This window comes from Helianthus annuus, chromosome 10 (genome assembly GCF_002127325.2).
Source record: "Helianthus annuus cultivar XRQ/B chromosome 10, HanXRQr2.0-SUNRISE, whole genome shotgun sequence".
Taxonomy (NCBI): Eukaryota; Viridiplantae; Streptophyta; class Magnoliopsida; order Asterales; family Asteraceae; genus Helianthus; species Helianthus annuus.
Window position 1 is genome coordinate 137,522,056 of NC_035442.2, and position 22,992 is coordinate 137,545,047.

General features: G+C 37.8%; 1 protein-coding gene across 2 annotated transcripts; it reads right to left on the bottom strand.

Moving 5' to 3' along the window:
- Positions 1-269: 269 nt before the first annotated feature.
- LOC110885681 (pleiotropic drug resistance protein 1) lies at positions 270-10,324 on the bottom strand. 2 transcript variants are annotated; one of them, XM_022133385.2, is made up of 23 exons: positions 9,733-10,323; positions 9,479-9,599; positions 9,263-9,351; positions 9,064-9,148; positions 8,407-8,566; positions 8,234-8,310; positions 7,821-7,874; positions 7,630-7,720; positions 7,224-7,525; positions 6,019-6,300; positions 5,614-5,930; positions 5,301-5,461; positions 5,111-5,214; positions 4,885-5,035; positions 4,640-4,803; positions 3,867-4,199; positions 3,390-3,680; positions 3,214-3,297; positions 2,479-2,612; positions 2,170-2,397; positions 1,908-2,079; positions 765-1,019; positions 270-679 (listed from the first exon to the last, which is right to left on the bottom strand). In XM_022133385.2, exons 1-23 carry the CDS (start codon positions 10,092-10,094, stop codon positions 422-424), a joined length of 4,275 nt encoding a protein of 1,424 aa, XP_021989077.1. In that variant the 5' UTR covers positions 10,095-10,323; the 3' UTR covers positions 270-421. The 2 variants fall into 2 exon arrangements, with proteins under 2 accessions (XP_021989077.1, XP_021989076.1); XM_022133384.2 differs by having other exon boundaries at positions 4,640-5,035; positions 9,733-10,324.
- Between the last annotated feature and the right edge of the window lie 12,668 nt (positions 10,325-22,992).

Below are 22,992 nucleotides of genomic sequence, written 5' to 3' on the forward strand. Positions count from 1 at the left end.
TTAAGCAAACAAAATACTTTTGTTGTAGTTTTATGTTTAAAAGTTGATGTTTTATGTTTGAAGCATTGTTGGCTAGTTGAAAACTAAAAAATGGCAGGTGGTTGTATTCGTAGATCTGGAAATAGGCAAAACAATTCTTGTTTGGACTTTTAGGGGCGACTTGTGCTGACGTGTCATACATGGCTTCTAGCGACAACAATTTTCATCGCTAAAACTACACTAGTTGTCGCTAACATTAACAATTTAATATTATAAACACAATTTATCTAACAATAACCAATAATGTTTATTAGATATCTTGAAAAATATTGAAAGTACTTAATTTTGGTATGGTTCATACAAACAAACAATGTAATTGGTTATTCAATAATTAACTCAACTTTTATTTAAAACCATGTTCATTCTTCTTTCACTATGGAGTTTATCTCTTCTGAAAGTTAAAGCTTTTAATACAATAAGCAAATATAACGGCAAAAAAAACCATCAATCCCACGTGAACACCAGCTATGGCTCCAAGGAAGTCATGTTTGAATCCAAAATATCGACGCAAGTAACCTTTCACTGTCTCTCCATCAGTAAGCAAATCATCATAATCCCCGAACTGTGAAACAATAACACCATACAATGTCCATGCCATTGGATTTGCCCAATAGTACCATCTCCACCATATTGGAATTTTCTTTAAACACATAAATGAATAAATTGTTCTAATAAATACCATTACTTTGATAAAATGTTTATGTATTAGTAACTTAGAAACTTACAGGTCTTGGTATTATGAATCCAGAGAAAAGATTCCAGAGTCCATAAAACGCAGCAGCAATGATCGCAGCAATGTCAGCATTAGGAGTAATCGCAACGGTCATCATACCGTAGAATGTCATAAAGAGCAAACAAGTGAACATGAAAAACAAAAACCAAAAGAATTTTGCAGCTGTCCACTGAAATCCTATCATGGAATACACTACAAGACCATATACTGAACTTTGGATAAATACATATGGTATTTCCACCAACACCTGTGAAACAAAACAAGAAATAATTTTAAAGTTCATAAAATAGATCAAACAAATGAAAGTTCTCAATGGAACCAGTCCCTCTATCTTTCATGATAGAGGATAGGTCTGTCCCCATCCGACTCTCCCCATACCCTACCTATAGCTTACTATCAGTTGGATTTTACTGTGACGTGTGATGAGGGTAGTTGTAGACTTGATAACAACTATCGCGTACCGATGGAACATGAGATATTTGAAACCTTATAAACCTGAATGTGTAGCCTTCTAATAACACACACTTTGATTTTATAAGTTTTTAAGGATTATTGTGTTACCATATGGCTTCCTGTGTTACAAATTTTTAGATCCCTTGTGGTGCAAGGATATAGAGACTCATGCATATTCTCTTGCATTGCTTTTCGATGTAGATGAAATGTGTACGTCAAAGAGTAGGTTACAATCTATCTAACATCAATTGGAGAATGAGAAGTTATAAGCCTTAATATTATGTTGTAATATTATTCGACCATGAATTTAGGTAGAATTCTGTTATTAGACAAACCAAATACATTGCGTTGGGATGTTATAGTCAGGTAGCCTGCAGAAAAAATTTTTATAGGCCATCAACATGGATGAATACCTTTGTCGGGTTGGTACAAACATCCAACCTTATTCTATTGTTTTGCAGTCTGATTTCCATGGTATGTCAACTTAAATGAAATTATATGCAAAATCAAACACAGCAATATGTAGTAAGAAGTTTTCAGTATGCATTATCTTGAAATATTAGATGACCCAGCCAAAATTATCAACATCCTATACACCACTTTGAAATATATTGTACGACCTCTATTGTGTGGCGTTTAAATTTGTGGTCGGTATAGAAAATAGAGGAGTCACACTTATTACCTGAGCATAGGCATATGACAATGCAGAATACATTCCAGCAGCTCGCTCTCTATAAAACACAGTTCGTTCGATATCGACAACAGGCTGCACCGCAGATGCGTTTTGGACTCCTAAGAAGATGACTGATGTATAAAGAGCCCCCATCGAATTACTCAAATCCTGCGTGGTTTTCCTGAAATGTATAGTTTGTTTAATTAAGAGTTCCAAGTCGAAATATAAAATAAAACAATTGTAATCCATAACATCTTTGTTTGTGTATGACCTTTTACTACCAAGATCCCAGAAAACAGATCCAAAAAATAGTCCAATGAAAGTGCTGAAGGCGAAACGAACGGCAGTATATGGAGAGTTTCTCCAATATGATATCCGTTGTTTCCATAGACAAGCTAGACATTGAGTGAAGAACGTCCTCGAGTATTGAGTTGAGAAATTGAGATCGCTTGAACCAGGACGTGGTTGACTTAGGTCAGCGATTAGCGCTTTGTTTCTCCTGTGATTTAGTTTCACCAACAAGTTAGCAAGAAATAAACTAGTAGTGAGGATATAAGAGAATGCATTTGAGCCTACTCACGTATAAAGTTCTGAATTCTTGTAAAGTTCAGTAAAATCGACCCCCAAAGCTAATTCTTGGGAAGAAGTGGTGACTTCTAACATCCAAGTTGCAGGGTTATATCCATCTGTAATCTTACTCACCCCTTGGATACCCTATTCACAAAAATAGCCAGGTTTAACTTATTATGCAGCATAGATAGATCCTACATTGTTTGATTGTTGGATCATGATGATATAATAGGAATAAATTTTATTTAAAAAAGGAACTACTAATGAATGTTGTCCCTGGGGAAATGTGTCTCTTGAAGTTCAATATAACGCCAATTCAATTACGGAATTATAATACTAAACCAAATCTCAGAATTCCGATTGTAGAGCTATCTTGGCTTGTGATCAAATATATTATGCCTATTCCTTTTAAGCATAGACATACAATAATTGCCAATTTTAGTTATTGAGCAAATGACTTTGCCGGTATCACCCTATTGTGAGATCCAAATTAAAATACGTGCGCTCTTTTTTCAAATTCCCTAAAAATTATAGAAAAATCCTCGGGGTTTTTATTCATTTGTTACATCGTAATACTATACAATCATGAACTTCCTTCATTCCTGCTCAATCTTATAGAATTTCACTCTTTAGGGATTAGTTTAATTTTCAAATTTGTTGGCCAAATATACATAAAAATATTCTGTAACTGTGAATATTTTTGTAAAATATTCTAGGTTAATCTACTCATATGTGATTGTGTTACCTCAAAGTACTTGATCAACTCGGTAGATTGGTGACCAACAGGTCCAACATATATCTCTTGTCCTCCTCTTTTCATCAAGAACAACTGCTTAACATGATTTAAATTAATTATGAGTTAATAACCCATGTAACAATCTATGAATACATCAATTTTAGGAAAAATTAATCATAATGTACCTCATCAAAAGCTTCAAATATGTCAATGCTAGGTTGATGAATGGTGCACACAACTGTCCTTCCTGTGTCAACCGTGTTCCTAATGGTCCTCATTACAATTGCAGCAGCTCTAGCATCTAGACCCGAGGTTGGTTCATCCATAAATATTATAGATGGGTTAGCCACAAGTTCAACTGCTATTGTTAACCTTTTTCGTTGTTCAGTGGATAGCCCGTTGATACCAGGCAACCCGACCAATGCATTCCTCACTGGGTTCAGTTCCACAAGCTCCATCACCTCCTCAACAAACATCTGCAAACGTTGAGCTTTAATGTTCATCTTATTTTTAATTTTTCTTTTTCAGAATTCATTTAACATTTACTTTTGATTTTCTCCTATAACATGTTATATTTAACTTTTTTTTTTAAATCTAAATACACAGATTTGTGAAATAGTATCTAGATGGTACCCCCCCCCCCCCCCAATGTAAACACTGACCTTTCTCGCGTTTTCATCGACATCTGCTGGCAATCGTAGCCAAGCTGAGTAGATCAGTGATTCGTAAACAGTAACATGAGGGGAATGGATGTCAGTTTGTTCACAATATCCAGAAATCCGAGCAAATGTTTCCTGTTTCTTTGGATACCCAGAAATACGAATGTCACCCTCTATAATCCCACCAGTTTTTCTGCCCGCGAGTACATCCATCAAAGTAGTTTTACCGGCACCACTAACCCCCATAAGTGCTGTAAGAACACCAGGTCGAAAAGATCCACTCAAATTCTTAAGAAGCACCAATCTCTCGTCAGTAACACCTTGATCTTTCATTTCCTAAAAAAGTGTCTTTAACTTGAGATGGATTCAATGTTTATTGTTGTATTACATGATCAAAATACAAAAGACATGCGATTCACACCCTACTTTTTTATCAAGGCTTTGGAGAATGTGTAAAACATGTTCATATTTATAAGCACAAAAAGGCAAATTTTTACAGTTATATATCTTGAATATCTTTTTTCCATCTTGTATGCATGCAAAAATCTAACATTCATTTACAGTTTCAACTGTAAAAACCAATTACTAGCAACCTCCTTGCGCTTAGAAAATTATGAGTAACATATTGATCTCTACCGACTTGTTTTAAGTATTGGTAAGTTGTTTTTCTGACCATGCTTCACTTAATAAAATATACACAAATTCATAAGGTGTATAAAAAAGGGGTGTGCAAATTGCTTATTTTGTTGTAGTGTCACTAGCAAGTAAGAAGTTACCTGAGGCATATCAACCGAGTACTTGATATCATCAAATGTAATGGAATGTGGTTCAAACGGAAGTATCATTCCTCTCTTCTTGTTAACATTTTCTGCATTCGCCGTGGATGATAATTCTCCACTGTCTTCTTGTCCTGTGGTATTTGATTGTACTTTCTCGAATGCTATATAGATCATATCAAATGTCACAAAAGATCTACAACAATATTCTGACAGCAAATAGTTAAAAAGGTTCAAAAACTCACTACTGAGAAATCTCAAAGCTACAACATATAACACATTGTAGATTAAAGTGTAACCAAGCAGGGCCCCAACAGCAATCCAGTACCAGTAAGAGTCTGCAAACATTCCTCGAGAAGTAACTAGAAATTTCCCTAGTGTTGTATCCAAGAAAGGCTATGACAAGGAACAAACCATGTCAAGAAATAAGTATTGTAAAAAAACAATGTAATTTATGCATTAAATAGTTACCTTTTTAAACTTATGTCCTAGATATTCATTTACGACTATTCCATTCATCGCATACATCATTGGCGATGACCAGTATCCCCAAATCCACCATTTTTTTACATCCTCTTTAGAAAGAAAAACACTTTCATTAGTAGACTCAGACTACAAAACTAAAATTCAATGATACAATCATGTCTGGCCAGGTTATTACTTCTATTTAAGACGAATCCACCCAACGAAAATAGTAGGAGAAGTGAAAATGAACCAAACGTGTTTGCAACAATCATGTTGCGACCCGAAGAACCAATGAATCGGAACAGTGCTGAAGCCATCTGGTTACTTATTGCGAGTAGTAAAAAATGTTTAAGGAATCTGTAAAAGAAAAGAAGTAATTAACGTTAAAACTATTTACAATAAAACTACTATAAGTAAAAGTCATGAAGCAGCTAGCAGGTCGAAAAAAAAATTAAGGATAGTCAATTTGTAAATTTTGCTCCTTTTTGTTAGATTTTGCTAATTAGTACCTCCAGACATTAGGATCAAATCCAATAACATAGTAAGTGAGAATTGTCCAAATTCCGGCTTCAAGAAATGACACAGGAATCTTGACCAACCACGTTGGAAGAGCATACACCCACGTGGGATAGAAGAAGTAATCCCGTTGCTTGTAGAACACAGGTAGTTTTGCGATTGTCATTGGAATCTCAGCCATCCCATTGAACATGACCATGGTGACACCAAAGAACAACGCACCAACATATTGCCCTCCCTCTTCAATACCTTCTCTATGCATCTTAGTTCGGAAGAAAACAGTCATAGTGACAATTGCCATGAAAGTTAACTGAAATCGAAAACGTTGATTATAACTTTGATATACATCTCATCAAATTAATTATAATAAAAATATATTAATTCTAGTGCTATATTACTTGGACCAGTTTGAAGATGTAAACAAATGAGTTTCTTTTCATTAGCAATACTTCCCTATCAAAGCAAGCTTTCAAAAGCTCATTTGTGCTTAAACCGTACTTTTCTGTTGTAAGAGCGGCAGGGTGGCTTTTGCTTTTATCATACGGGGTTGCAAGATCATTTATTAGTCTCCTTCCAACATGAAATGATTCATATGCTTTAGCAAATTCCTTAGAAGTAACAAATCTGTAAGGTTCCTCTCTTGTTATCCAGTATTGTTCCTGATCTTTCTTTGATGTCACCTGCAACACAATTCCAACATTACATATGGTATGGACACGTATGTGGAAGAGAGGGGGCTCATGTAAAACGTTTTGGTCCACGGCTTGCCCATGGAAAGGTCATCTACATGACACACAACTAGGCCCTATTGGAAAATAATGCCCTTTGATAGAATAAGCAAACACAATAAACAACGAAGATTAAGAAGAACACACGGTTCAGCGACACTTTTATGAATCAGAAACAAAACTACACACACACATAAACCAATTACATAATCCCTATTTATATAGACCAAGTTTTAAAGCTATTAGGGCTCAAACCTATTAATAAACTTAATCAAATAAACATATATTTAAGGAAAATTACCAAAATAGTCAGTGTTGACCCTGACTTTTTCAAAATAGACACATTTCTTTTACGTTTCGAAAATAGACTCCGGCTAACGTTGCTGGCTAAACAAAAAGTACTAGCTAAGACTTAGGTGTCACTTTCTGATTGGTCTAAACACTTTAAGAAGTTATAAAAAGTGTGTCTATTTTGGGAAATCTTGGTAAACATTGTCTATTTTCTCGTGATTTTCCCCTATATTTATTATCGTAAACCTTATTAAAGAATTAAATTAAACAAATCAAACATGATCCCAACTCTAAACTGACTCAAACTCTTATTTTGCCCCATGCAAACCTGTGAACAATCGAGATTAGCCTACCAGGCTAAATCAGCAGGCCCGAATTGCGTTATTTGGATCTCTGATTTCTATCTTCTCCAAGTTTACAAAATGTTTACATTTTCTGTTTGTTTTGTTTCTAGTGTAATATTTGGATGCAATCAGGAATTTCAAAAAGTAAAAAAAGGGGGAAAAAAAGAGCATCACATACATATAACCCTTGCTTTGTATGTTTAAAGATAAATAAAATCACATGACGCAGAAAATACTTACTTCTTGCAAGAAATCAGCAACGTTTTTCCTCTCTGGGCATTTAAAACCCATGGATTCAAAAAATTCGAGCACGTTTTCGCGTGGACCCTGATACACAATCTTGCCATCACTCAGGAGTATAATATCATCAAATAAATTATACGTCTCTGGCGCAGGCTGAAGAAGAGATATGAGAGCAGTTCCTTCAAGAATATGAACATATTGTTTTAGGGAATTCACTATTTGAAAAGTCGTAGAACTATCCAAACCAGTAGATATCTCGTCCATAAGAAGAACCTTCGATGGTCCAACAATCATTTCGCCTGTTAAAATTCACCAAACTTGTCAAAAAATGACAAAACAACAAGTCTTCACACCAGTTCTTATACAAGTCTTTACGCTTGTTTCTTTAGTTATAAAAAGTTACCTGTTGTGACACGCTTTTTTTGCCCCCCAGATATACCTCTTATCATTCGATCACCTACCAAGGTGTCAGCGCACACTTCTAACCCCAATATCTGCTCAACAACAATGTTTTTAAACTTCTAGCTTGTAGGTATTCAGTTTTGTTTCTATATAGTTGCTTTCATCACATAAAACAAAATATATATAGCATACCTTGAGTGTATAATCTGTGACAACACTAGCTTCTTGACCTTTTGATGCCGCAGCCTAGATGATAAAGAAACAATCAGAACAACATTTTTAACTGTAAAACCACAGAATAAATTTGAAGGCCCTTAATTAAATTGTGTATATTTTAGCCCATTATAAACGTGTTTTCCTTTCTATCTCTACAACAAATCAGCTCATTCTACTCATTTTTTGGCATATTTTGACGATTTCCTCTACCCGAATGAACCATGATGATAAATCTATTGTCAATTAAGTTTTTACGTATTCTAATTTCAAAAACAATGCACGCTTATAGCTGTTATTAGCATGGAGAAAAGTATCAATAATACACACATAGTACACTTCTAGACATAAGCATGAACAATCTAATGGTTGGTTGTAGTGTAACTCCTGACCTTCATGTAGATATCAAGATCAGGATCGGGTTTGATGTTCGCATTTTTCTCCCTTCGTGACAACTCGACCAACATCTCTGTAAAATTAGACATCCCAATATTTATTGCGCTGTTGAAACGAACTTTAGATCAAAAAATATTGACTCTTGGAGAGGCAAATGTGATAAACTAACCGTAACGTGATCCAACTCCTTGGAACCGGCCAGAGAAAGCCAGTGTTTCTCTAACGGTCATTTCTCCAATATGAACATCATTTTGACTTATATAAGCTGAAGTTCTCATGGGTACAAACTCATGGAACTCATGCCCATTGTATGTCACCTTTCCTGAGACCTACGTTAATGAATTGTTTATTTTTTTTTTAAACTTGTTAGTTCAAGACAAAACATAACTTGTTAATGAATTGTTTATTTGTTTATTTATTTTTATTTTTTTTGAACTTGTTAGCTCAAGACAAAATATAACTTGAAAGATATTTGTTTCCTAGGGAAAGAATCACTAGGACAATTCATTCATATTTATACACACACTTGTGTGTAGGATTGTAAGAATGGCTGATGAATGCCTCTTCGCATAGTAGATATGGAAATTCAGGCTTAAAAACACTACTAAGAACCCTCTTAAACCATAATAGCATGAATAATTGCATATTACTGATCACTAATTAGAAATTTATTAGAATTTAAAAGTTTGTAATGTAAACAAATATTTAAGTTTCTTATACATTAATATATGTGCATTTTTTGTAATTGTTTCCTAACGCTTAAAAAACATGAAATACTTTGGTAAATTTTGTACAATCCATAAGATTTCTCAAATATTAGTGATACCTGAAGATCCTTAGCAAGATTCCCAGCCAATGCCAATAATAACGTTGTCTTCCCAGAACTTGGGGGGCCCAAGAGCAAAGTCATCCTGTATCATAATTACACGCCAATATAGCACAAGAGAAATTAGTTCCATAAAAACATTAAAAGCATTTAGAAATAGTTCAAGGCCGACAGTTAATTTTGAGTTCTCCAGTCTCACCTGGCTGGTTTGATGATACCGCTAACATCATCGAGGATGGTTATATGTTTTTTTCTGTTCGGAAGCAAATGGAACAAATTCAAGAAACCCTATTCGAAGGATGAAAAACCGTCAAATTTTTTGAAACAAGTTATTAAATGATTCATACTAAAAGACAAGATTTAAATTCTCGTTACTTATATATTCAGATCATATGTTCAATATTGTCAGTTTTACCTCAACAATATCTAGGTAGAAATTGAAGAAGCTAGGTAAGGCTCTACTTCCTGTATTAATATCTGCCTCCACACTTAAGTGCTCAAACCTAACTTCAATTGTTGGCAAATCAATCCCAACCCTGTAAAAAATTGCAATCAACCCATGGAACATAAAGCCAATTGATTCTTAATTTTTTTGGAACATATACACATACTCATTATAATAATTAACATATTAAAAAAGTATATTAATGAAAGGAAAAAGTTTGGCACCTATCAATTCTATTTCTAAGCCTCTTCAAGAACTTCTCATTGTCCTCATCCGCAGCATTCACAAGGCGATCAAGTAACCGTTTCCGTTCTTCCATTCCAAGATTATCCACATCGACTTCATTAGAAGGTCCAGTTGATCCAAGCAAAAGGCCTTTCTTCAAACGATCAAAAGTCGGTAGCTTTTCAATAGCGGCCCATTTAAGAGCTTCTTCGTCGTTTTCTTCACGAGCAGATTTTGAAAAGGCATCCATACCAGAATTCCTCCATACAGAAGTACTCGCAGCTCTTAAACTACTTCTTACTTGTCCACTAATGCTTGCTCGCAAGCTGCTACTTGCTTTGTATATATCACTTCCATCCATTCTAACCCACACTTACAAGACAGGTTAATCTATAACCTTTATATAAACAAAACTGATGTGAGTATGGAAAAGGTATGTTAAAATTGAAGGCGGACTTCAAGTTTTGTCCAAGAAAACATACTATTTGCATAAATCAGATAATAACAAACATGGTCTCATCTGATTGCTCAAAACCATGCAAAAGTGCACTTATTTGTATGGTGAATATGTGGATGTTAAAAGAATTATGAAGCTTTGCAGGGGTTTTATAGCAAGATTAAGGGGAGAGGTATGTAATTTCTTGGCGGATTTTAACCATAAATTAAAATAAAATAATAATAAATAAAATCTTAATAGGATACCCGTGGGGTCAGAACTAGCTAGGTGAGGGTTAATAAAGTGGACTATTCAATTCTTGGTGAATCCGGACCGTTGATTTCATAAATTCTAAGTCGCAGTTAAATCAAGTTTATGTCAATTTCTTTATTTTAACAATTAGATATGTAAAAAGGGTGGATTAATTAGTACATATGGAATTAACATATGTAGCGTACAAATACAAATAAGGCTAAAGGGTGTCGGGAAGAGTAGTCCTTGAAAATGCTCCGTCACGTATGTATCCATGTTAGCGGGTGTAGGGATAAGCCAGTTTATATATACACAAATATGTATGTATGTCTATGTGCTTGTGTGTGATAAAAAGAGAGAGCCCCATCGCAGGCAGCATTGGGAGGACGATGGCGACGATGACGGGCCCAAGGGGGCAGTTTTGCTGGTCCAAGTCGGGCCTCGACGATTAGGGGACAAGCCCCACACCATACAGTCTAGCTAGACAAATTATTAGGCTATAAGGTCTGGAGAAGCCTCATCCTTTGAGGATGGTCCTCCATATAAGTTGTCACGTCATCAGGGGGTCATCTTCACACCTTAAGGAATGGACTAGGGTGTGGACGATGAGTCTCCTCTTATTTATTTAATTATTTTTGTTAAATAATATGCGACTAGTAAAATTTCTCCGCGCATTGCAGCGCAAATTCAATTAGTATCGGTTCAGTTTAATATAGTATTAGTATAATAATAGAACTCGGTATAACAATGAAAAGCGATAAAAAACAAATATCAATACTGAATCGATATTATTAGGACAATATAAGTTGGAGTCGTTTTAGCAAAACTTATATAGAAAACAAAAAAATTAATATTAGTACCAATGTTTTAGTCGTTCAGACACTATTAGTTTGATTCGTCAATCAAATAATTGTATATATGTTTGTGTAATAATTGTAATAATAATAATAATAATAATAATAATAATAATAATAATAATAATAATAATAATAATAATAATAAAACATAACTAACTTATACAATTCAAATAGAAAAATATTAAATATTTTGGAACTAAAAGAAATTTTATATAAATTAACTAATTTTATAATTGTAATAATAATAATAATAATAATAATAATAATAATAATAATAATAATAATAATAATAATAAAACATAACTAACAAATTTCTTTCTTTTTTCGTCTATCGGGTTGTGAATAATTAACGATTGAAGAGTAGGTTAGGTATATTCAATCACCAAGATAATAACCGCACTTGTATTCCAGCCCCAAAAACCATAAAACTTGTGTCTAGATTGGTTCCTTGTATGACATTGTTGATGACTTTTGATTGGTAGATGACGTCAAGATCGTTATTCGAACCAGGAACACTAAAGAAAGCATGCGAAATCCACAGATCCCGTGACACAACGGCCTTTAGCATTATTGATGGATGTCCATGATCGCCCCGCGTAAATTGCCCTCACATCGAGTAAGGTCGTTATTCAAACTAGGAACACCAAAGAAAGCATGCCAAATCCACAGATCTTGTGATGCAAACAGCCTCTAATATTATTGTTGGATGTCCATAATCGTCTTGCGTAAATTGACCCCGCCATGCATTAGAGCAATTCTGCCACGACCGGTGGATGCAATCAATGCTTCCGAGCATTCCTGGAAAACCATGATATTGTTCGTGGAATTAATACAATTTTTTGACATCATTGGCATTAGGTTTTCGCAAATATTTCTTGTTGTACAACTTAACCACATGTTGGTGCACTTGTGTCTGTACTTTGTCTGTATTCGGTCACGATGTAAACGATGTCCTTGTCAGTCCTGTAAGTTGACCAAGTCAACCGTCCTCCTGGTTTGACTTGGCCAATCTGTTAGAAATATGGTTGTCTATGTCGAAGGATAAGGCATCGAAGGATAGTGTAAATCCTTCGATGCCCACGAAAGATATGCTTCGATGGAAACTAATAGACCTCGAAGGATACACCATCCTTCGAGGTGCTTGTGAATCCTTCGATGGCTTTGACATCGATAGATGATCCTTCGACCATCTATCGAATCCTTCGGACAGACAACCAATGCTGGGTATATATATACCCATGCAGTGTGTGTTTAAAGATAGACTTGAGAGACTTGTGAAACAGATGCACACCGAGAGATAGAGAGACTTGAGAGCATTCTGTCCGAAACACACACACACACTTTGAGAGTTTGCAAAACACATTTGTGAACATTGTGCTTGTAACCGGAACCTTTCATTCGCATTAATACAGTAGTGTTAATCGGTGAATCTTTGTGTGTTTGTGTTTGTGCTTGTTTCATCCCGGTTTGCTTGCTAGCTTGGTTTCCGCACTCGCTAGTGGGTTAGTATAACAAGGTTTAGGTTCGTCATCCTCCGAGAGGGACTTACAAGTGGTATCAGAGCTAAGGCTCTTTACCTTGTTTAAAACCGGGTTTGTTCAAGTTCTTGGTGTGTTTGGACACTTGGTTTAGCACTCGTTTTTGGTGGTTTTCTTGCATTTTTAAACATAAAAACGCGTTCTAAACCTTTCGGGAGTGTTCAAGGTTGGGTTGGGTAACTTAAAACTTGTTTTTAAGGAACTTTGTGATTTCCGGCCATATTTCCGGTCAAAATTCCGGTGACTGAGTTTCTGGATAAGGGTTTCCTTTTTGGGCATATTTTATTTCAAAATCAAAGTTGGTAGGAAAAGTACTGTCTGACCATACCTTTTGCCGAAAGTTGACCTTCACCAACCCATCACCTTTTCACCAACCTTTCACATCAGTGTCAGTGTGTCAGTGAGCATTCGAAAGATATCCTTTGACCTCGAAAGACCATCTTTCGATCAAAGACAGCTCGATAGATAAGCATCTTTCGAGTAGTCTTTCGAAGTCTAAGCATTATCTTTCGTTTCTGGAATCTATTCGAAAGATAGTTGTTCGAAAGATAAGGATTTATTTCGAAAGATAAGGATTTATCTCGAAAGATAAGGATCTTTCAAGTGTGAATCTTTCGAAATTTTGAATCTTTCGAAACCATTGCTCGAAAGTCAACAGTGATCTTTCGAACACTGTTGATCCTTCGAACAAGTGTTGATCTTTCGTTTGTAATCTGTTTATAGTTAACAAGTTTCTGTTTTTCAGATCTTTCGAACCAGGATCCTTCGGCTGTGTGTGATCTTTCGGGTGGCTATCATCTTTCGAGACATTGATATAGAATTTATTTTTCTTGTCAATCATGAATCCGAATTGGTAGAATCCGGCTCCAGACAGTGGAAAATATACAAGCTCAGGTTCCACTCCTTCATGGTGGGGTACCCCGGCTCCCGATAGTGGAAAGTACACATGCACAAGTCTATCACCTTCATGGGCCGAGTCTCCGGTATCTACATCTTCACAAGCAAATGCCATATCTTCAAGTCAATGGGCATTAGTATCGAATCAAACTCCGAGCATCCAAAGTATTCTACTGAGCGAAAGCGAAACCGGAAGTTTGAATCGTCCTCCAAAGTTGATGCATTTAAATGAATATCCGGGCTGGGTTGATAGATTCCGTACATACGTTCTTGGTCAAAACACCGAATTGTGGATACGTTTCACCACAGACTTCGATCAAGCTATAGAAGTTGCTGCTTCAGATACTGCTACGTTTGCAGATCTTCCTGAAGATCAACAGAAAACGTATGACCTGGAAAAGAAAGCATACGCCATTCTCACTCAGGCGTTGAGCAAGGATATTTACCATCAGTTTGTCAGTTTCAAGACAACTAAGAAGTTGTGGGACGGGTTGAAAACCAGAGGAGTAGGGAATGAAGCAACACGTCAATTGCGTCATGATCTGCTCAAGAAAGAGTTTGACTGTTTCACGTGCATGGATAAGGAGTCTTTGGGAGACATGACAAGCCGGTTTTATCATTTGCTTACTGAGTTGAATAATTTTGGTGTAACAACAACTCAAGCAGAAGTGGTGAAGAAGTTTGCTGATGCTTTGCCTCCTCAATGGAGCAGTTTCTTGGAAATCCTAAAGTATAACGGAGTGTTGAGAACTACAAATATCAACGACTTCGTGCAGCTTTTGGAAAACAAGGATCAGGAGGAAACATTAAAGGCGAAGAGAGTTCCACTGCCTCAAAATCCAGAAATGTATTATGGAACTTCAAGTACTTCGTCTGCAAGAACTGGTCCACATGCTCCACTGCAAACGGCGTTTGTCACAAGCACGGATATGTATGGCAATCCAGTGCAAGTTCCTGTTAAGCCACCTCCCACCACAGACATGTATGGAAATCCAATACAACCACCTCCTCCTCCTCCTGCTCAACAACAACGTGCATGTTATGGAGGAACACCATCTGCTGGTCAACAATCAAAGCCAAGTACAGTACAGCTCGACACTTCCAGCTTCTCTAAAGTCAGTGTAGAAGTAGCTAAGGAACACATGGAGCTGCTTAACACTATAGTGAGCGCGTACTGTGGGTTAATTGAAGGTCAGATTGGCAACATTAATCTGACACAAGAAGATTATCGGCAGATTGATAAAGAAGAGATGGACTTGATGGATATCAAGTGGGCCTTTGCGAGTGCTGTGAGAAGGGCAAAGGATTGGATGGAGAGTACTGGCAGAACTAGCTTGGAAAGTAAGCGAGACACCAAGTATGGGTTCGATAAACAGGCTGTAAAGTGCTTCAACTGTGGTGAACGGGGTCACTTTAAAAGGGAATGTACAAAGCCAGCACAGCACGGGAACCAAAACCCCTTCAGAAATCAAGGCAACCAGCAGAACAGAAACAATGAGCGTACATTGGTGCCTGTCAACAACCAAACCAACCGGGCACTTGCGGTTCAGGTGGATGAAGGTTGTGACTGGTCAATCCAGTTGGGTGGTGATGCTCCCGATGGAACAGCATGTTTTGCTCAAGTTGTGAAGGATGTAGTTCACACCAGTGGTGGAGAATCTTCCGCCAATGGTGGTGAATCTTCTGAGGATGAAGACTCTTCGGGTTATAGCAGGAGTTCAGATGAAGAATCCTCAAACTCGGGTGATGATCATGTGGGTGAGACATCCAATGCAGCAATCGATGCAGAGATTGATGAACTTTTGGAGGAAGCTGCAGCAGAAACTCAAAGAAGATCTATTCTGGTGGATCAAGCTGCTTTTACTTCGTCTTCTCTCCATTCAGCCTTTATGGCTAATGTCGACGGTTCATCAAGTCAGGTATGTGTCGATGAACCCACTGCTATTACTTGTGATGAATGTGATAGATTGCATGCTAGGTGTGCTGATTTAGAGAAAAGTATGTCTGAGTTGCAAGACAAACATGATGCTTTACAAGCTAGTTTGTTTGACTTGCAAGACAAACATACTACATTGAATGAGAATTTGAGTGACTTGCAAAGTAAGCATGAAGCTTTGCAAGAAAAGTATGATGTGACTTTTATCCACAATCAGAAATTGACTGTGGACCTTTCCAAATGCACTGAAGCCAATATGTTTTATGAAAACCATGAAAAGGAGTTTAAATCGGTAATTGAAAAATTAAAGAAAGATAAAACCGAGTTAACTAAAATGGTTTCCAGAAAACAAACTGACATTAACTTGTATATCTCTCGTCTTGAGACAATGCAAAAAGAAATGGCTTGTGTAAAAACGGAAAGTGAGGCAATCCAACTCAAGTTAGATAGTTATTTGAGTTCTAGCTATGTGTTGGATCACATCATTGAGGTGCAAAAGGAGAAAAGGGATGTCACGTGCATAGGCTATAAGAACTGTCCACCACCAGTGAGACATAATTATGATGCCATGCCAGATGAGGAGGACAGGGTGTTCTTTGAACCATCTGTGCCTCTAGATGTGAAAGAGTTTGCAGCAGGACTCGGATACCAGAAAGAAGTATCCTCAGATTTAGATGTGTCAGCAGATACATTTGTAACTGCTGAACAGAATCAGGATCCTCCAGTTGTGATTGAGGATGCTGATTCTTCTGATGATGAATCTGATGATGCTGTCCCAGCAAAGTCTGATGCGGTAGCCAAAAATGAGGACATACCTCTCGAGAATCATATTCTATGTGATCCTCCTGCAAAACCCGCTAAGACTGTTGCAATTGAGTCCTCGTCTGCAACAGAGTCGGAGAGTGTGAACTTGCTGTACACTCTTGTTGGTGATGATAAGATTTATTCAGACAAAGATTTTCCTATTAAGAATGTTAATCAATCCTTAATCAGTAAAGTCTTTGAGAATTCGACTAGTAAGTTTTTGGGAAAGATTTATTCAGACAAAGATTTTCCTATTAAGAATGTGCAAAGTGGCATTCAAACAAGAAACATGTTGCGAAACAAAAACAATGCAGGCTTGTATGCGGCTATTCGAGAATCCGGGCAACAAAATGATTGGTCTTTCGCGTGTTATGTCTCACAGGAAGAGCCAAGAACTTGGAAAGAAGCCTTGAAAGATAACGCTTGGGTTGAAGCAATGCAGGAAGAACTGCAACAGTTCCAGAAGCTGGGTGTCTGGAAACTCGTATTAAGAATGTTAATCAATCCTTAATCAGTAAAGTCTTTGAGAATTCGACTAGTAAGTTTTTGGGAAAGACAGGACCACGTGTTACAGTTACACAGTGTCCTCCTTTTCCAAAGGACGAAATTCGAAAACAATGTGGCAACAAGAAATTACCAACAGTGCAGAAACAGCAAAATCACACCAAGCCAAAAGGAAAATCACCGGCTCAAACTCAAAAGAAGCCAAATCAGAAGAAAAACAAGAGTATAAACTTTGTGAAATCTACGGGAACGGACAAAATTGAAACGTTTGAAAATAAATCTAACTTAGATTTTGTCAAGAAAGCTACTGTTTTGAAAAGAAATGAACAAGACAGTTCAAAGCCTAGTACCTCGGGTTCACAAAGTTCAACATCATCGGCTAAACGATCACATGATACTTCGGGGTTTGTTGAACGAAGATCATGTTTTGAGTGTGGAACAATTGGACATATAATTCGAAATTGTCCATATCTTCATAAACTAAAAGGAAAAGTTGATGTTCCCCGTGACCAAACTGACCGTAAGCAATCTGTTTCTGCAAAACAAGATCCCCGCCTTGTAAAAGAAAGGGAAAAGAAACAAAAACGCCAACAGGTCAAGAAAATTGAAAAGGCAATTAAAACCGATGTGGTTAACAAATCATCTGTTTCTGTCAAACCAGAAAATTCAAAAACTCCAGACAACCATAAAGTTAAAATTTTAAAGAACAACACTGGTAAAACAAAACAGACCTGGAAACCGAAAACGGTTACTGAATCAGGGGGAACATCACAATTCACCAACCATCAAAGACAAGAAGTTATTGTCATTGATGAAAATGGAAGACCCAAGACCACAATGGCTTGGGTCCCCATCTCCAACTAATCAGTTTGAGTTCATGTGCAGGGTGTTCCAGGAGGAACTGTCAGTAGTCATTGGATTGTTGATAGTGGGGCATCCAGGCACATGACAGGCGACATGAAGCTTCTCTACGACGTCAAATCTATTAGAGGAGGTTATGTTGCTTTTGCTGGAGATAAGGGTGGTTATATAACGGGTGAAGGAATGATATCTAACGGGATTGTCAGCTTTGACAAGATCAATTTTGTGCAACAACTTGATCACAATCTTCTTAGTGTTTCTCAAATTTGTGACACGCAATTTTCAGTACACTTTGATGCTAATGGATGTTATGTGCTGAAGCCCGGCTTCAAAATTCCAAAAGAATGGATTCTCTTGTCGGCTCCAAGGATAAATGATTTGTACGTCCTTGATATGAGCCAAGCTATTACTACGTCTGCACAAGCAACTTGTTTCGTTTCCAAAGCCACAGAAAAAGACACTATCTCTTGGCACAGACGAATGGGTCACATTCACTTACGCAAAATGAATCATTTGGTTTCAAATGAATTGGTAAATGGTGTTCCCCTCAAAAATTTCCATCTTCAAGACGTCTGTGTTTCGTGCCAGAAAGGAAAGCAAACAAAGAAGAAGCACCCTACAAAGAAGATCAACACGGTGGCAGTTCCTCTTGAACGCTTGCACATGGATTTGTTCTGTCCTGTCAAGCACAAGAGTATTCGGGGTGATCAATACTGTCTCGTGATAACTGATGATTATTCAAGATTTTCTTGGGTAGCTTTCATGGTACACAAGAGTGAAACCTTTGGCATTATCAAAAACTTGATCATTCAGATTGAGAATTTGTATAAGTTGAAGGTTAGGCGGATACGTAGCGACAATGGTACTGAATTTAAAAATCATTCCATGGCGGAGTTCTGCACTTCAAAGGGTATTCTTCACGAGTTTAGTGCAGCTTATACTCCTTAACAGAATGGCGTCGCTGAACGTAAGAACCGCACATTGATCGAGACTGCTAGAACAATGTTGGTAGAGTCGCAGTTGCCCATTCCATTCTGGACTGAAGCTGTGGCCTCTGCATGTTACACATTGAACAGAGTCCTTACAGTCAAAAGGCACAATAAGACCTGCTTTGAGCTTCTTCAAAAACGGAAACCAGATTTGTCTTATCTTGAACCGTTTGGAGCTCCATGCATAATCATCGATCCTAATGGAAAGTTTGGGGCAAAAGCAATTGATGGATACTTTCTTGGGTATGCCACCCCTAACTTACGAGTTTGGAATCTAGAGACTAAAAGGGTCGAGGAATGGTCTGAGGTCAGAGTACAAAGGCACACTTTGCCAGTCAAATGTCCTGGTCAACCTTGGATGTTTGAGTACGATGACTTTTTCAATTCGATCAATGTTGAAGCCGTTGAAGAAAGTGCTGCGGCAAGGATGTTTTTCGAGAGTGACAATGCAACAGTTTCACCGGTGGTTCGTCCAATTCTTGTCAATCAAGAACCATCTTCGGTGAACAATAATACTCTCGACAATGAGGATTTTCACGATGCTGCCGAATTGAACGAATCTTCAGAGGATGATGAATTTCTAGATGCAGATCAAGAAGCCCCAACAACAGCGGTTCATGGTACTTCAGAGGGTACTCCTCCAGTGGATACCCATAGAACAGCTGAGGCTACTGCATCATCCTCTTCGTCAATTCCGGGCCTTGATTTGGTTGTTGATCTTAATCTTAACAACCTGGGTATAAATATTCCAGTTCGAGAAAATCCTGAAACAAGGATTCATAATACCCATCCTCAACAAAACATCATAGGAAATGTGCAAAGTGGCATTCAAACAAGAAACATGTTGCGAAACAAAAACAATGCAGGCTTGTATGCGGCTATTCGAGAATCCGGGCAACAAAATGATTGGTCTTTCGCGTGTTATGTCTCACAGGAAGAGCCAAGAACTTGGAAAGAAGCCTTGAAAGATAACGCTTGGGTTGAAGCAATGCAGGAAGAACTGCAACAGTTCCAGAAGCTGGGTGTCTGGAAACTCGTATTAAGAATGTTAATCAATCCTTAATCAGTAAAGTCTTTGAGAATTCGACTAGTAAGTTTTTGGGAAAGACAGGACCACGTGTTACAGTTACACAGTGTCCTCCTTTTCCAAAGGACGAAATTCGAAAACAATGTGGCAACAAGAAATTACCAACAGTGCAGAAACAGCAAAATCACACCAAGCCAAAAGGAAAATCACCGGCTCAAACTCAAAAGAAGCCAAATCAGAAGAAAAACAAGAGTATAAACTTTGTGAAATCTACGGGAACGGACAAAATTGAAACGTTTGAAAATAAATCTAACTTAGATTTTGTCAAGAAAGCTACTGTTTTGAAAAGAAATGAACAAGACAGTTCAAAGCCTAGTACCTCGGGTTCACAAAGTTCAACATCATCGGCTAAACGATCACATGATACTTCGGGGTTTGTTGAACGAAGATCATGTTTTGAGTGTGGAACAATTGGACATATAATTCGAAATTGTCCATATCTTCATAAACTAAAAGGAAAAGTTGATGTTCCCCGTGACCAAACTGACCGTAAGCAATCTGTTTCTGCAAAACAAGATCCCCGCCTTGTAAAAGAAAGGGAAAAGAAACAAAAACGCCAACAGGTCAAGAAAATTGAAAAGGCAATTAAAACCGATGTGGTTAACAAATCATCTGTTTCTGTCAAACCAGAAAATTCAAAAACTCCAGACAACCATAAAGTTAAAATTTTAAAGAACAACACTGGTAAAACAAAACAGACCTGGAAACCGAAAACGGTTACTGAATCAGGGGGAACATCACAATTCACCAACCATCAAAGACAAGAAGTTATTGTCATTGATGAAAATGGAAGACCCAAGACCACAATGGCTTGGGTCCCCATCTCCAACTAATCAGTTTGAGTTCATGTGCAGGGTGTTCCAGGAGGAACTGTCAGTAGTCATTGGATTGTTGATAGTGGGGCATCCAGGCACATGACAGGCGACATGAAGCTTCTCTACGACGTCAAATCTATTAGAGGAGGTTATGTTGCTTTTGCTGGAGATAAGGGTGGTTATATAACGGGTGAAGGAATGATATCTAACGGGATTGTCAGCTTTGACAAGATCAATTTTGTGCAACAACTTGATCACAATCTTCTTAGTGTCTCTCAAATTTGTGACAAGCAATTTTCAGTACACTTTGATGCTAATGGATGTTATGTGCTGAAGCCCGGCTTCAAAATTCCAAAAGAATGGATTCTCTTGTCGGCTCCAAGGATAAATGATTTGTACGTCCTTGATATGAGCCAAGCTATTACTACGTCTGCACAAGCAACTTGTTTCGTTTCCAAAGCCACAGAAAAAGACACTATCTCTTGGCACAGACGAATGGGTCACATTCACTTACGCAAAATGAATCATTTGGTTTCAAATGAATTGGTAAATGGTGTTCCCCTCAAAAATTTCCATCTTCAAGACGTCTGTGTTTCGTGCCAGAAAGGAAAGCAAACAAAGAAGAAGCACCCTACAAAGAAGATCAACACGGTGGCAGTTCCTCTTGAACGCTTGCACATGGATTTGTTCGGTCCTGTCAAGCACAAGAGTATTCGGGGTGATCAATACTGTCTCGTGATAACTGATGATTATTCAAGATTTTCTTGGGTAGCTTTCATGGCACACAAGAGTGAAACCTTTGGCATTATCAAAAACTTGATCATTCAGATTGAGAATTTGTATAAGTTGAAGGTTAGGCGGATACGTAGCGACAATGGTACTGAATTTAAAAATCATTCCATGGCGGAGTTCTGCACTTCAAAGGGTATTCTTCACGAGTTTAGTGCAGCTTATACTCCTCAACAGAATGGCGTCGCTGAACGTAAGAACCGCACATTGATCGAGACTGCTAGAACAATGTTGCTAGAGTCGCAGTTGCCCATTCCATTCTGGACTGAAGCTGTGGCCTCTGCATGTTACACATTGAACAGAGTCCTTACAGTCAAAAGGCACAATAAGACCTGCTTTGAGCTTCTTCAAAAACGGAAACCAGATTTGTCTTATCTTGAACCGTTTGGAGCTCCATGCACAATCATCGATCCTAATGGAAAGTTTGGGGCAAAAGCAATTGATGGATACTTTCTTGGGTATGCCACCCCTAACTTACAAGTCTGGAATCTAGAGACTAAAAGGGTCGAGGAATGGTCTGAGGTCAGAGTACAAAGGCACACTTTGCCAGTCAAATGCCCTGGTCAACCTTGGATGTTTGAGTACGATGACTTTTTCAATTCGATCAATGTTGAAGCCGTTGAAGAAAGTGCTGCGGCAAGGATGTTTTTCGAGAGTGACAATGCAGCAGTTTCACCGGTGGTTCGTCCAATTCTTGTCAATCAAGAACCATCTTCGGTGAACAATAATACTCTCGACAATGAGGATTTTCACGATGCTGCCGAATTGAACGAATCTTCAGAGGATGATGAATTTCTAGATGCAGATCAAGAAGCCCCAACAACAGCGGTTCATGGTACTTCAGAGGGTACTCCTCCAGTGGATACCCATAGAACAGCTGAGGCTACTGCATCATCCTCTTCGTCAATTCCGGGCCTTGATTTGGTTGTTGATCTTAATCTTAACAACCTGGGTATAAATATTCCAGTTCGAGAAAATCCTGAAACAAGGATTCATAATACCCATCCTCAACAAAACATCATAGGAAATGTGCAAAGTGGCATTCAAACAAGAAACATGTTGCGAAACAACAACAATGCAGGCTTGTATGCGGCTATTCGAGAATCCAGGCAACAAAATGATTGGTCTTTCGCGTGTTATGTCTCACAGGAAGAGCCAAGAACTTGGAAAGAAGCCTTGAAAGATAACGCTTGGGTTGAAGCAATGCAGGAAGAACTGCAACAGTTCCAGAAGCTGGGTGTCTGGAAACTCGTAGAGAAACCTGCTGGATACAAGAAGATTGGTACCCGTTGGGTTTTCAAATGCAAAAAGGATGACCGCGGAGTTGTTATCCGAAACAAAGCACGTTTAGTCGTTCAAGGTTTTCGTCAGATAGAAGGAATCGACTACAACGAAGTGTATGCACCTGTTGCACGTCTCGAAGTAATTCGAATCTTTCTAGCCTATGCGTCCTTCAAAGGGTTCAAGGTTTATCAGATGGACGTGAAAAGTGCA

Excerpts from the sequence above, each read along its gene's own strand:
- LOC110885681 (XM_022133384.2), bottom strand. The coding sequence starts at position 10,094 with ATGGATGGAAGTGATATATACAAAGCAAGTAGCAGCTTGCGAGCAAGC. Across the intron at positions 9,352-9,478 it reads TCTACCTAGATATTGTTGAG|GGTTTCTTGAATTTGTTCCA; the intron begins GTAAAACTGACA and ends TCCTTCGAATAG. Across the intron at positions 9,149-9,262 it reads GGTATCATCAAACCAGCCAG|GATGACTTTGCTCTTGGGCC; the intron begins GTGAGACTGGAG and ends ATTATGATACAG.